The following is a 15,803-nucleotide window of genomic DNA, read 5'->3' as shown; positions in this document are numbered from 1 at the left end:
TCGTTCTTTTGTGGCGCTTCCTGTGGGTCGCACATTAGCTGTTTACACCATTTTCTCTTCTTCTCTTCATTGTAAACACCATTTGAGCAATAAATAAATATTTTGAGCGTGTTTTTATCATGATGAGCTAAATCCAACACTGGGACGACGAAGGAGGGTGAATTTCATACACGGGTAAATTTATTTTATTCCTTTTTATGACTTTTGCATTAATTTAAAATTGAAATATGATTTGAATTAATTGGTTGTTATTTAATTTGATGATGTATGCTTAGCTTAGGTGTTTTGATACATCATGCTTAGGACTTACAATCGATGTTTTGAGAATCTATCTTGGCAAAATCAGAGTCCATGTTAATTTTATTGAGTTTTAAATTGTCAAAGAATATATGAATGAACCCTGTGTAGTGAATTCGGCCAAATCCTTAGTCCCAGTACCACTCGCCCATTGTTAATATTTTTGTATATATATTTTTATTAAATCTAAAAATTCCATTTCCTTCACAAGTCTGAAACGAATCCTATTTACAACAACGACTCTCAAAAACTTTAATCAAGTTGGCGCTGCCGACGCGGATTTGTGCTTAGGTAGAATTTTTAGGTTTTTATTATTTTTTATTATTCCATTTGTTCTTTTTACGTCTCTTTGGTTGTGTCTTTGTATTACAGGTTTGAAGTTGGATACTAAAGACCTTGGAATCAAAGCTTAAAGCTAAAAGAGAAGGAAAAAAGACAAAGCAAAAAAATAAAGAAAAAAGAGAGAAAAAAAAAGAGATAATTATTTTTTTTATTTTTTTTAGAGACTTTCCGTTTTTTTTATGTAATTATTATTATTATTTTTTGTATTTATTTTCATTGGACTGGACTTTGGACAATTTATTTTAATTTTAAACCCTACAGAAGGGTTATATATAATTTTTTTTTTAATATAAACTGTTTGCAGGGAAGGACGACGATTACAATATCGTCTCGGCCCTAGGGTTCGTACACGACATAGGAGTCGTGGCCCGAGTCGACTTCAGCGGTTCTTCGCCCGTCTGGTACGGGAGGTAAGTCTTTCGAAACACCCGTGAATCTCCTGCAAGCGGGTTTATTGTATTCCTTAAGGTGATTCATTGATTGAGGACAAATTTGGACTGTTTTTAAATTCCTAGTAAAGGGCAAGGCCTGACCAATACAAGATAAGGGTTCGGATTTCATCACCGCTCCCTTCTTGCCCGCCTTAGGTAAACGAAACCTAACACGAACCCAAGCTTAAAATCTGATTAGAACGAGACCGATAGGGTAACGAGCTTGGTAGGAAAATATTTCGAAAATATTGGTTACTATTTTAAGCATACTTCAAAGTTCTTGATGGTTTCTGTAATTTGAATGCGTGACTGCGCCGCCTTGTGATACCGGTGAGGCCTTGGGTATCAAAGCTCCACTGAGCTTCCCTCGCCTCGATTCAACTTACATTAGCTCGGATTGATTCCAGAGGGGTGTGCTCAAATTGTAACGAATTCCTTTTCGAAGGAATAAAAGTTGGTCTAGAAAAAAATCTAAGTGGAGCCATCATGCTTTTTGTTTGATAGAAATCTTTAGGTTTGTTTTGGTGGAGCCGAGTCGGCCTTGTTTGTGGTTGTTTAGAATTCCCTTGCAATTAAGAATGTCGAACTGGTATGACAGAAGCCAATACAATAAGTATCGATCTGGATTTGAATATGGACTGGAATAGTAGTTGGGAACGCCAACCTTTTCAAGGTTATGGTTCATACCATGGTGAGCCCAATTACTATTCACACGCGAATTTGTCTTACGATCAAGAAAATCAGGAACACTGTAGTACTGGTTACTCGTTTTTGGAAACTAGTCCTGATTATGATATTTCTGAACCTGTTCCATCTCTAGAAGAGAACCAACAACGGATTGAAAGGACGTATAAACTTTTAGTTGCAATGAATAGTTCAAAAGAAGAGTGTACACGATATTCTGAGATGATAAACGAGAGTGGTGAACGTATAAGTGTTATGCTCAGTGAAATTCAGGCACGTCTAGAGGAAGAAAATGAACAGTTGGCTAATGCTGCTCGAAATAATCTAAATTTCCAAAATAGGGTTTCTAATTCTACCCTTGATATCAATAGTGAATATTTGCCTAATTTAGAGGACGAGGCTAGAATAAAAGACACTACTTATTTAGATAAGGTTCAATCATATTTGTACTATTATGATGATGAGGATAGTAGTAATGAAGAATCTTAAATATGTAGGCATAGTGATCAGGAATCTATTAATCCAATTGAGCTTTATAATGATTATATTATTTCTAGTTCAAATCCAAATAATTTTTATGATTATTCACCTATTCAAAAGGAAGAGGATTTGATTAGGGATACCACCGTTTTAGATGATGTAGTTTTTCCTTTTGATTACGAAGCCGATAGTGGTTTAGAGGAACGGGTTTATTCCGAAAATGCTGTTTTAGAGTCTAGCGACTTAGAAACAATAGTATTAGATGAAGAAGATATACCCGTAGAGATGAGTAAAGATGCACCACCTGATACTAAATTAGAAGAATCGATTGACCATTTTCAAGAATCTAATGATCCAAAAATTAGGGAGATTGTAACTAGTCTATCTAGAAACACTGAAAACTATAAGTTTGGGGGTGATTATTACCTTCCTACCTTTAACTCTCATAAAGTCCCTTCACTTAGGACTTGATATCTCTGCCTCGACAATTTTACAAAATTACCTTCATACTCGTTTTCCCGAACCTAATGATGTCCAGGAAGAAGTTCAGTCGTTAGAAACCCATCCTCTGGTTGATGTGGTTTGCCCAGGCTATGATCCCCAGATTGACTTTGTTTTCCCACCAAATATTTTTCTTCCAACTGTGGGAACGTTTATATTCCAAATGTGTCGAATATTAAGTTGTGAGACTAAACCTAAATGCTTTAGGAAATTAGAATCGACACATTTGCTTAAGAATGACCACTACTCTCATTATGGTCAACTTTGTGAGTCAAATCTAATTGACTTAAAGGATCCCCAAGTATTCAGGTTGTTGTTATGTGCTTTTAAGTTCTTAGTTGAGTTTTTCCAGACTCTAATACCTGAACCGGATCTTAGCTTTGAGGAAATCCAACCGATGAAAACCTTTTATTTAGACCCTTTTATAGAGCCTGAACTTGAACCACAACTAGATGTAGTTGTCTTAAGCAAGGGTATGTTCGGTATCTTCTTGGTCTGTTGCAGTTTCCTCTTCTTGTGGGTAACACTTTTTGATCCAGATGACCCACAATTATTCCGGCTACTACTATATGATTCTACGTGGTGACTAATCCTTGCTTAGTCTGGCTGAAGACTTTAAACTTAGCACTTCTTGGAGGTAACCCAATATTCATCCGACACGGTAATATCTTTCCTTATCTCTTTTGCTTCATTGGTAACAGTTTCTCCTTGTTCATGCTTTTAATTTCATCTTTAGAACATTGAGGACAATGTTAGATTTAAGTTTGGGGGTATGGGAGAAAGTTCTTAGTTGCAATAAATAAGCTCCAGAGACTAGAAATTTATGCTTATTAAGGATTGCACTAACTAATCTAAGTGGATGGAAGCATTTTGATTGTAGGAGTTGACGAACCAATCTGATTAGATGGCAACATCTAAAGAGTCTATTCATAAAAGCACAGAGCTCAGTTGTTAGGAATAACATGATAGTTTCACCATATCTCGTTGAGTCCTTTTCACTTCTTTTTTTTTGATGTTGTTTTCTTTTTAAATATGTTTCTAAGTGATTTGGTGGGGCTCACGATTCAAGTTGTTACCAATGCTAGGGTGAATTAGAGTGATTGAGATACCATGAAAAAAAAAAAGAGAAAAAAAAGAGAACAAAAAAAGAAAAAAAAAAAGAAAAAAATAAATTGAGACCAAACCATTTGACCAAAAGGAATAAATTCAATAAAGTCGACCACTGGTACCCTTGTATATGCCAGTTGTGTTGACCTAGAGTTAGGTTATCGATCACTGGTACCCTTGTATATGCCAGTATGTTGATATTAATCAGACTAGTATCTCAATCCATTAGGATAGATTCATTTTGGCGGAGGCCTTCAGACAGATATGGGAAACGCGGTTCACTTAGTAAACATCAAAACCATCTTTGTTTTTTTATATCCATCTTCTTGATCTATCCATGTGATTAGTTTTGACTATGGATATTGATGTCCATAGTGCGACTATCTGAGCAGAGCTCTGTCACTTATATATGAATTTTACTATGCTTGAGTGCAAAATCGTGTACAACAATTGGAATTTCGCATCAGGGTACTTCCTCTTATAGTCAGTAAGTATGCCAACCAAGGAGATTCTTTAGTGCCTTCCAAGGTTCTGCATAGATAAGCTAGGGTCTGGAGTAATGGTTTTGTGGGCACACCTCTGGTAAACCCTCCCGAGATTAACTCGGTTTTATTTATTTTTTATTAGTTTTGCTCGAGGACTAGCAAATAATAAGTTTGGGGGTATTTGATAGACACATTTTTGTGTCTAATTTGTCCTCAATGTCCGTATTGTTGGAACTCTATTTTTGTACTAATATTGTGTTTTTATGTATTTTTAGGAAATAAACATTTTTGGAAAATTCGGCTCGAAAAGTTGATTTTGGCACCCGGAGGACAAGTGTTATTCGGACTCTCGCTTTTGGATAAGGGGTAACCTAATTACTAAGGGGCACCCCCAAGGCAACTGCTATTTGCACCCCTACTCTGGATAGGGGGCTACCATTTTCTTCCCCATTTGAACCGAGTTTTGGCGGGAAAAATAGTTCTTCACCTGCGTAATTGTTAAAGCAAATTTTGGACGTGATATAAGGAGATTCAAGGGCTAGTTTTCATTGGGTTGGACCTGTTATAGCCTAACAGGGATGGTATGGGTGTTCGAATCAAGTTATTTGGGCTGGATAATCGTGGGATGCAAAACAGGGAAGATATTCTCAAAAACAGGGAAGATATTCTATTTTCGGAATTTTTGGATGGAAGATATGTGCATGGGTCGACTGTATTGGTTGGAAACAAATTCTACAGCTCAGAGAAGACGCGTGAAAGAGATAAACCAGGAAACAAATACCGTAACAAGTCAGAAGAATAAAAAAATATATCGGAAATATTCTCTTCACTGCCGGATTATATTGAAGTTATTACAAAGATTTGGTCGACCTGTTGAGTATAAATAGGTTGCTGGGGTTGAGGAGAAGGGTGTCGAGAGTTTGGGGTCAATAGGAGAGCTCAGAAGCGAGAAATCAAGAGTTGATGAAACTCTGTTTCTGCTCCTGCTGCTGATGAAGAACACCAAGAACACGAAGAACAGACTCGCAGGGAAAGTCGTTTATCAACAGTGAAACAGACTCACAGGCGTGGGTCGTAGGTGTGGGTCTTAGAACCACACGACAATAACACTTCTCTTTTATCGTTCTTTTGTGACGCTTCCTGTGGGTCGCACATTAGCTGTTTACACCATTTTCTCTTCTTCTCTTCATTGTAAACACCATTTGAGCAATAAATAAATATTTTGAGCGTGTTTTTATCATGATGAGCATCCAACACTGGGACGACGGAGGAGGGTGAATTTCATACACGGGTAAATTTATTTTATTCTTTTTTATGACTTTTGCATTAATTTAAAATTGAAATATGATTTGAATGAATTCGGCCAAATCCTTAGTCCCAGTACCTCTCGCTCATTGTTAATATTTTTGTATATATATTTTTATTAAATCTAAAAATTCCATTTCCTTCACAAGTCTGAAACGAATCCTATTTACAACAACGACTCTCAAAAACTTTAATCAGCAGCTGATCTGCTGGCTAGCTACCAGCCTACTGGCGAGTTTGTTGAGATCATACCTAGCTCCTTTGAGGAGGATTTGAAGAATATTGTCAAGGAAGATGCCGTGGGAAAGGTCTATTTTAGGAACTGTTAAGTTGTTGGTTGTGTTGTAAGCTCCCCCTTTTTTGGAGCCGTGTTAGTGTTTCTTTCCTCTTTTTTTTCTTGTTGGTTGGGGTGTCCTTAAACCCCTCTCCTTTCCAAAAAAAAAAAAATTAATAGGATTTTTGGATCTTAGAATGGCCCTTGGGTCATACATATTTTTGTGTTTGTGTGACGGAGAGGACTTAGGCAATGAGTTGGTTGATGCAAACACATTTCTTAATTCACATATGAGCGGTGCTGCCAATTTATTTTCTTGCCAAAAATATTTTATAACGTTTTGATGTGTATAACTGAAAACATTATTTCTTGTCGTTTTTTACTATTTCACAAATCCATCTTTTAGACTGGGTCTAGTGGCTCTTCCCAGCCACTTCCCAAACACCTTTACACATCATCCTGCGAAGGGCCTAGCTCTTGCGGTTTTTCTCAGAGAAATCCAGGGACGGCTAACCGTTAGCCATTTTAAGAAAAAAAAGAACATTGATCAACCGTTCTCCATAACGGTTACTAATCGTCCGTTTTAGAGGAAACGGTTAATGGTTAACCGTTCTCCTTATCTTGACCAGTCAAAATCGATTGAACTGGCTAACCATTAACCGTTCCCTTTCTAGACAAAAGTTCCAGGAAGAACGAATACAGTTCATTCATCCTTCATCATGTTCTTGTTTTTCCCCTTTCTTCCTTCTCTTCTCAACCAAAATAACTAAACATCACCTACACAATTTCAGGATTTGGGTTCGTTGAGGAAGCTCTTATTGAAAGTGGGGGTTATTTTTGAGGAGGTTAATCATCTCAATAATCAAAGGTAATCCAATAAACTTAAACCCTAATTTTTTTTTTATTTTTTTTCAATTGAAAATATTTTCAATAATTATTTGATGAATAACATAAATTCAATTAGTTTTACAACCATGTGAGGACTTGAATTTGTTTAAGATTGTTAATTTTAGGTACTTTACTTAGTATGTCTAATTTTATAGGTTATTTACAAGTTATATGATTTGGTGTGATTGAAAATGAGATATTGTATGGTCTAATTGTATATGTAATTTACACGTTATAGATATTATCATGGTCATAAAACTCTGCACTTTTGTTGGAATTCATTTGCAAATGTCAATTTTACTTGAATTCTTGTGTTAAGTTTGTTAGATGTCAATTTTGACACCATTTTATTGTTACTTCGGTGTTGTTGTTGATTGAAGAATGTATTTAAGGAGATATATATCAATCAAATTGGGGGTCCGTCTGGCCGATGATTCAGATGACGAAGATACAAATCAAAATCTTCTCATGCTATATCAATGTATGCTGCAACATACTCATAATTTGCATCAACCCGTTCCAACCCAAGTGACGAAGAGAGAATCAATCAATAGAAATCGTGCCGAAGCGGATGCAAGGTTGATGTAGGATTATTTCAATGATGGTTGCACTTGGGGACCGAAAAAGTTCCATGGCCGTTTAGGTATGTATCGACCCCTTTTCTTAAAAATTATGCACAAAATATGTGAGTTGACCCCGATTTTCGACAAAGAAAAGATGATGCAAGAATTTTCGACTAAGAAAAGATGCTGCAAGAATTCCAGGTCATAGCTCACACATGAAAATGTATGCCGTTATGAAGTGTCTTTGTAAAGGTATCCCACCCGATAACATTGATGATTATACCCATATGGATGCTTCTACTATTTACTATTATATTAAGAAGTTTTGTGATGCAATTATGTTTGGGTATAATGCGGAATACATGAGACGTCCAACTGTGAATGATATCAAGTGGCTGATGAAGGAAAACGCAGCTAGAGGCTTTCTAAGAATGCTTGGTAGCCTGGACTGTGTGCATTGGGATTAGAGGGTATGTCTGATGGACGAGGCGGGAACACACACATGCCACAAAAGTTATCCCACCTGTGTTCTTGAGGCGGTTGCTTCATACGATAGGTGGTTTTGGCATGGGTATTTTGGAGTGGGTGGATCAAGCAATGATCTTAATGTTTTGAAGTCCTCTAATTTGTTTGATGACAATCTCAATGATATTGCACCACCTTGTCATTTTACTATCAATGGGAACCAGTACACGGAGGGGTATTATTTAGTGGATGGAATTTATAAGAGTTACTCTGTGTTAGTCCAAGCTTACAGTGCACCCAGTGGTATTCCAATTCTCGAGTTATTTAAAAAATATCAAATGACAAAGAGGAAAGATGTCGAACGGGCATTTGGGACACTGCAAAGTAAATTTAGGATCCTTTACAATAGATGTAACTACTGGGAAAAGCAAGATATGAAATCGATCATGAGAACCTGCTTGATATTGCATAATATCGTTGTAGAGGATGAACATCGTGACCCGGAGTGGAAATATGTGCCAGACCCACCTCATGCACCTATAGTCGGATACTTGAGGCAGACAAGCGAGTCATTACAAAACCCAATTCTTCAGGAGAGACTTCATACGGATCTTGCAGATCATATATGGGAACGACATGGTCAAGGTCTAAGGGATGGTGAAATGCCTGGAGATGCGATAGACAACGATCTGGATTCGGGAGAATACACGGACGAGGTTGATGTTGATCAAGACCATTACGACCCAGGACAAGTTTTTTTGGGCTCCGATTCAGAATGATTTTATTATATGTTTTTTTATTTATGTGAGCGGTGAGACATGGTTACTATAAATTCAAATTTAAGTTAAGAAAAACATTACATTTGCAGGAAAATATTAAAAACATTACATATGGAGGTACTCAGAAAAACATTACATTTGCAGGAAAAAAAGAAAATACATTACATTTGTTAAATAACGCAACATAGAAACACACAACAATAAGATAACCTATAAAATAAGCATATCATATTCTCTAAATAACTCGGTAGATTATAAGATATGTTCTGTATTGATATGCAAATGCACTCCAAATATATCGTTAACGCTTGAGTGACGAAATGTTCCCCTTCCTTCCTCAATAAACTTAATTCTGGCTAAAATTACGTCATTACCTGCTTCGCGTAGACAGTTCATAAAAACCCTGCAATTCATCTTAAGGAAAGCTAGGCGACACCGAAGAGCATTCACGGATCTTTGGGTCACACCCCCTCCTGAATGAAACTCGACCGACATATCATTCCAAAAAGTTTCAGCTGGCATATCCAAAAAATCTGGTCGATCTACTACAGTGCAAAAGCTTCTCACAAGTTTAATATCTTCTTGTTCACTAAAATTTACCATTATTTTTTCTACAAACAAACACAAATTAATAAAATGTAAACCAACAAATTTGATAAATCGAACTTTAAAACTTGAGTAGTGAAATTTTTGATTTATATTTGATGGTAGTGAAGTAAAACTCAGCTTCTGTATATATACATGGTTTCAAATTTGAACGTTTGAGAAAAACGGTTAATTGTTAGCCATTATTCTAGGTAACCGTTAGATTTAAAAGACAGTTGATGATCTAACGACAGCCAAAGTAAAACGGCTAATCATAAACCGTTTAAACGATAAAGTGTTAGCCGTTCAAATTCTAATCCGTTAGATCTTCAACGGCTCGAATGATCATGCGGACAAAAATCAAAAATGGCTAATCATATACCGTTTTTATCCAACGGTTATTTTTTGAAAACGCCTTATATATATGTGATTTTTGGTAACAAAAAAATAACACCAATTCAAATCTAGCCATCATATTACTACACTCACCTGAAAATCACTTCAAAATCTTATATCTCTTTGCAATTATTTTATATTTTGGTCTGATTTATTGTACTTGTTCCAAAACATAATGGTTAATTTTACACGAGCAGAAGATTTGGCAATTGTAAAGGCTTATGTTATGTTTGCAACGGATTCAGTAGTCGGTAGGTATCAAGATTCAAAAACTTTCTGGGATAAAATCGAACCGGAATACCACCGTACTTTTGGCACTCGTACAAACCGGACTCGGAAAGCGCTTCAAAACAGAATGAGTGCCATCAAATCAGATTACAGAAGATTTGCTGCAATAGTGGCAACTTTTCTCAGGAACCCGCCTAGTGGATGGACTGATGAACAAATAGTAAGTTTCCTCATACAAACATGGTTATTAAATTTAATTTCATTTCATATGATAATATTAATTCAGTGATTTACTTCATTGACACTTTCTCAATATATGGTTGCAGTACATAGAATCAAGAATGAAGTTTGTTGAAGGAAGGGGTGGAAAACCTTGGAAACATGACGCGGTTTTTGCAGTTTTGAGACAGCATGTTGAAGGTTGCGACCCGGAGAATTTAAGGTCATATCATGGTGAACCTAGTCAGTCAACCCCGATTCATATGGTTGTTTCAGAAAGTGAAGATGGTGATGGCGCAGATACAGTAACAGAAACCCAAACACAAACACGTTTTTTTGCAAAAGATAAATCCAGGGGACTTAGCAGAGACAAGGCTAAGATGGAAAATTTCATGGCTAAAGTTGAGAACGAGGCTGGAACAACATGATTCAGTATTTTGAGAAGAAGGATGCAGTCAAACATGAAAAAAAATTGCTGAAAATGAGTTAATGTGCCAGGTAGTTGAAAATGGGACAAGGAATATGTCACGCCCAAATTACTAAACCTGCTTAGTTAACATTAATATAGCCTAAACCTGAAGTTACAGAATCTAGATCTTCGAACTTAAGGAACTCAATCGCATAAAGTAAAACAAAACTAATTCCCAAACACTCTGATACTTAATAGATGAAAACTCTCATATGATATGAATATATTAATGTGTTGTTTTACAGATAAGCAAAGAATACAAATATATAAAAGATCCATAAACGTTCTTAATCTGCTAATGCTTTCATCTACGAAAAGAATATCTTCATGCGCACCATCTCTTCTGAAAACTGAAACTGAAGTGTGAATAAGTGAGAACATCATCCCAAAGGGGTGCCCAATGGAAACAATTAACATTCAAGTAATCACTAACATGCATCACAGTTCTTACCATCAAGACCAGATAATTCAGACAAACAAACATAATATGCACACAAGTGAATTCCCCAAAATAAAATAGTATATATAATATTCAACCGGCTTACCCTGACCTACTATGTAATATTCAACCGGCTTACCCCGACCTACTATAGATATAAAAATTAAAGTACGTAATATTTAACCGGCTTTCCCCAGTCTACTAAGATATAAAAGTAAAGTGCGTAATATTTAACCGGTTTTCCCCGGTCTACTAAAAATGTAAAGTGCGTAATATTCAACCGGCTTTCCCGGCCTACATAGAACATAGAACACGGTCACTCCTTGCGGGGGATTCACATAACACATATTACACACACATTTACATTTATTGAAAACATTGTACGTACTGATATTAAAAACACATCATGCTCGCAGATAGAAAGAAAACTCAATGATTATAAGAAGGCTACTGAGTTCCCACCTGATTTGATGACAAGCCTCGTATACCTTGAGATCCATAATCCACTGGTTCATTCTTTGAATCGATCATTGTTAATAACAATTAACTGTTAATCATACAAGCACTCCAAAGATTAGCCAAAAGGCTCATACATGGCTCATAACATAATCTCGTAGAATTCTCCAGTTATAAGCCAAGTGAACTATCTATTAGTTCTAAGCACATTTATGGTTCTACACCTTTCCATTATCTATCTTTAACATAACAAGGGTTTACTAATTCCACTAGGTAGAATTTATAGTCCATTTGATAAGTCTAAAGAGCATCTACAACTTTGTATAAGGAAATAAAAGCTAATTTTCTACCATAAAGGGGTCCAAAAAGTATAATCAATAAAACTGACCCTAAGCCTAAGCCCAATAAACCGGCCCATTAATCTAAGGCCCAGTCCATTTGGGTCAACTAACAGTTACTAAGGGTCAACATGTCAATAATCAGTCAACGTAAGTCAAGTTCAAAGTCAAAGGGTCAAGGAAAGTCAACTGGTCCAAGGTGTCAATGAGTTAAGTCACTGAGTCCAATGATTCAACTCAGCCAAGGTTCACTGAGTCAGGTAAAACAAGCCAAAACTCAAAAATAATTCCTAGTCCCATTAAACACAAACATCAACTTCATTCCATACATCTAAACCTCACTGCAACTATCAACTATCAATATCTTCTGCAACTATCAATATCTTCATTCCATACATCTAAACACAAACAACCTAACAGTTTACGTTCACCGTCACTGTAACATCACTACTATCAGTGCTCCGGAATTGTAATCACTTCAATTATATGCAACCCCAACTCCATGTCATCTGCAATTGCATACTCAGAGCACAACCCAATTACAACTGCAATACCCCCTACAATATGAACTCCATAATCTTTACTTGAGCCATATCACCAACAATTATAACTCTAGCTCGTACCAAAGACTCGAACCTTCATAATCACAGTCACTTGCACCTACAACATAGTAATACCCCCACTTCTATTCAACTCATATCACCACCACCATTACAGTTCCAACACTATCATTTCGCATCCACAGCCAAAGCCCATTCTAACATTCTTTTTCTTGAGCAACACTTGTAGCTGCAATGTGATGGCATCAATCCACCTGCAATATTTGTTCTCCCTGCATATCTTAACATTCATCTAAAATAATCTTGACCAACAACACCACTATCACTTCAGGCAGTTCATGACCTTCATACACTAACTGAAATGCCATATCTTCACACTGAAAGTTCACCAGCACTCTCAAACTCATGCAATGCCAGTTCACTACAATATTGAAATCAACTTGATCTACTCATACCAATCTTTATCAATTACAAGACCAGCTCCTCTTACTTAACATCCACCAATACCCAACTATATCAAAATCTTCATGTTCTTCATTCATCAATTCAATCTCATCCCATGTAGCATCAACATCATCACCTAAGTCTTGAAACACTTGAATTACCACCATAGGTAGCTCCATCTTTATTCTTGTTCTCTTTCAGCTCAAATGCATATATCTCAGGCCTCTTCCTTGCATCATATAACACCACACAACTCAGTTAATCCCATTTTTTATCAATTTCACAACTTCAGCTAAAGTCACCACCACCAATAAAACTTCTTTATTCAAATGAGTTACTAACAACCCTAGAATCAGGTTCATCTAAAACTCAATTCATTCAAAATTCAGTAACAACACCATCTTCCCTTCCTCCCTGTGATCTAACATAATCCTAACTAACAACCACAGTTCCATACTATGCTCAACTCAACAACAGTTTTATTCATAAACACAAAAATTCAATAATTTAAACAATTGAAACAAAAATACTAAACTTAGCCGAAATTAGAATCTTACCCAAGCATGAGCATCCTCTGAATAGCTAATTTCCCAATTCAATTCCATTGAAACCCTAATTTCCATTTTGGGGGAAGAACAGAAACCCTAATTCCTCAGTTCTTCATGAATAACTCCAAGTTATCCAATTAACTTCATCCCGTTCCTCAATTAACAGAACCCAGTCGTCAATTTCTTCTTAATCATCACCTAATTCGAATTCTAATCCAACTCAGGAACCCTAATATCAAATTCAGACCACTCTTCAACCTTATATCCTAATTCTTAATAAACCCAAATTAATTCAATCATCTAAACCATCATCTTCATCTTCTAATTCCTCTTTGAATCTCAAATGAAACTCTAACTTCAAATTACAACAACATCAGTTCCTTCTTCTCCCGAGCTAATTCAAACATGGAACCAACATCGGCACCTTCGATTTAACATACTACCAAGTTTTTATGAATTAAATCAACGAAACAAACTCAATTCGTCGAATTGAGATCGACAGGAAAGGAGAGAAGACGAATAGAAGAGAAAAAGAAAGAAGAAGAAAGAGAAGAATGAATTTCTCTCTCTCGGCTTGGTGAAGATAAGGCCAACCAAAATGCTAAAGGCACCCGAGAAACGGATAGGGGCAGTCATGCGGTTTAGATGCAAAAATGATTATTTTTCCCTTCTCATAAATCTGATAATATCTTCTTCGTCCGGTATCCGATTGACACGTTCGAGTAGTCTATCTCGCATAACTTTTCGAGACCTATCTAGTGATACTAATTTCCTATCTAAATTAGCGGCTTAGCCGTATCTTGATTATCTCTAAACCAGTCAAATAGCATTGACGAGCTTGAGGGTCTTTACAGGATACCTTGGCTAGAGAGAAAAAAGTCCACAATGAAGAAATGTCCATTAGGCATAAAGATATGGAAATATTATTAACGGATGTGGAAAGGATGCCTGAATGGAAGAAATATGCAGTAACAAAGATGCAGGAGGAAATATGTACCCGGTTGGGATACGATCCTCGTAATTAGTTATTTAATTGACTTGCTAAATATGGTGATAGACACTTTTTTGTGTCTAATTTGTCCTCAATGTTCCGTATTGTTAATACTCGATTTCGTACTTATTATGGTGTTTTGTGTGTTTGAAGGTATTTTTTGGAAAAAAATATTGTTGGAAAATTCGGCTCGAAAAGTTGCTCGGAGCACCCCCTGAGGACAATTGCTATACGAACCCCCTATTTTTGCTAAGTGTCACCCACGGCTATATATAGCCCAATTTTTTCCACAACACCCATTTATCCATCGCACCCATCTTCAACATTCAAAACTGATTTTTGGCGGGAAATGGAGTTTTTCACCTCGCAGATTAGGGTTGGAATTTTGGGCGTGTTAGAAGGAGACTAAATGGCTAGGATTTGTTGGGATGATGTGAATGGACTTAACAGACCTGATATGGCTTATTTTGTCGACTGAATTTGGCTAAATAATCCGTGAGAAGAAAACAGGGAAACACATACGCTGGAAGAAATATTCACGGGATTACAACGAGTTAGACGTGTGCTGCTCGTGTTTGGAAGGCCCTAACAACTATTTGGAGTACGAAGGAGTTAAATATGGCAATTTGGCAGCTTCAGAACGTGTGTAGAGATCAAAAATCTGAATTATTTCCTAAACTAGCCGTGAAGAATAATGCCGAGTAATGGAGAATTATATGAAGTAATTACGTGATATTTTGCTGCTGTTGGGTTATAAATAGATGCTGGGTTGTCATAGAAGGGGGATGGAGAGTTTGGGATAGTTTAGAACACTACAGAGACGCAAACAATCGAGTTGCAGGAAACTTCCATTGCTGCTGCTGAAGAAGGAACGGAGAACATAAGACCCACCTACAACTGTTGTATTTGCTACAGTGGAAACGACACACAGAGAGCAGTCTTATAAACTACAGTAACAGTGATAATTATCAATTTCTATTAATCAATTGTTATCTTGTTAGATAGTGTATGCTTAGTCTTAGGCGCTTTAGATACACTATGCTTGTAATTTACAATTGATGTTTTATGAAATCTATTGTTGGCAAAGAATTAGAGTCACAACTTCTTTTGTTTGAGCTATATTGTCTAGAGTTAATGAATGAACCACAAGAATATGAAAAGTAGTGAAATCCTGCGTCCTAGTGTCTCTTCATCCTGTGACAATATTTGTATACATATTTTTTTATTTTTGAGTACGTTTTATATTTAAGCCTAAAATCAATTCCAACAAAGTCCGAGTGAACGTAAACCTATTTACCACTATTAAAATTCGAGCATATGGTTAGTTGATTTTCTTCGTTATTAGTTGTCTTGTTTAATGGTTATTTAGTTGTCCAGGTTATTAGTTAATTAGTGGTGTTGTTAATTAGTTGTGATTTTAATTTCGAGATGCTTTTACTTAATTAGAGTGTTTGTTAACTTTAATCTTATTGTATCCATTTGATTTTTGAATTTAAGACTATTCTGCTTATTAAAAAACATGTTCACAC

At 36.3% G+C, this 15,803-nt stretch overlaps 1 protein-coding gene and 1 long non-coding RNA gene across 2 annotated transcripts; one reads left to right on the top strand and one right to left on the bottom strand.

Moving 5' to 3' along the window:
• Window positions 1–7,836: 7,836 nt before the first annotated feature.
• Window positions 7,837–8,601, top strand: LOC113352309. Its single transcript, XM_026596145.1, has one exon. It carries the CDS (start codon window positions 7,837–7,839, stop codon window positions 8,599–8,601), a length of 765 nt encoding a protein of 254 aa, XP_026451930.1.
• Window positions 8,602–10,679: 2,078 nt separating this feature from the next.
• On the bottom strand, window positions 10,680–13,818 carry LOC113349535. The gene is made up of 3 exons (XR_003360249.1): window positions 13,293–13,818; window positions 11,400–11,484; window positions 10,680–10,854 (listed from the first exon to the last, which is right to left on the bottom strand). It is a non-coding gene; the product is annotated as an uncharacterized LOC113349535 (long non-coding RNA).
• Between the last annotated feature and the right edge of the window lie 1,985 nt (window positions 13,819–15,803).

The sequence above is a fragment of the Papaver somniferum genome, chromosome 2 (assembly GCF_003573695.1).
Source record: "Papaver somniferum cultivar HN1 chromosome 2, ASM357369v1, whole genome shotgun sequence".
NCBI classification, from domain to species: domain Eukaryota; kingdom Viridiplantae; phylum Streptophyta; class Magnoliopsida; order Ranunculales; family Papaveraceae; genus Papaver; species Papaver somniferum.
The sequence above is the reverse complement of the archived record's forward strand: the minus strand, read 5'-3'. Positions and strand labels throughout refer to the sequence as shown.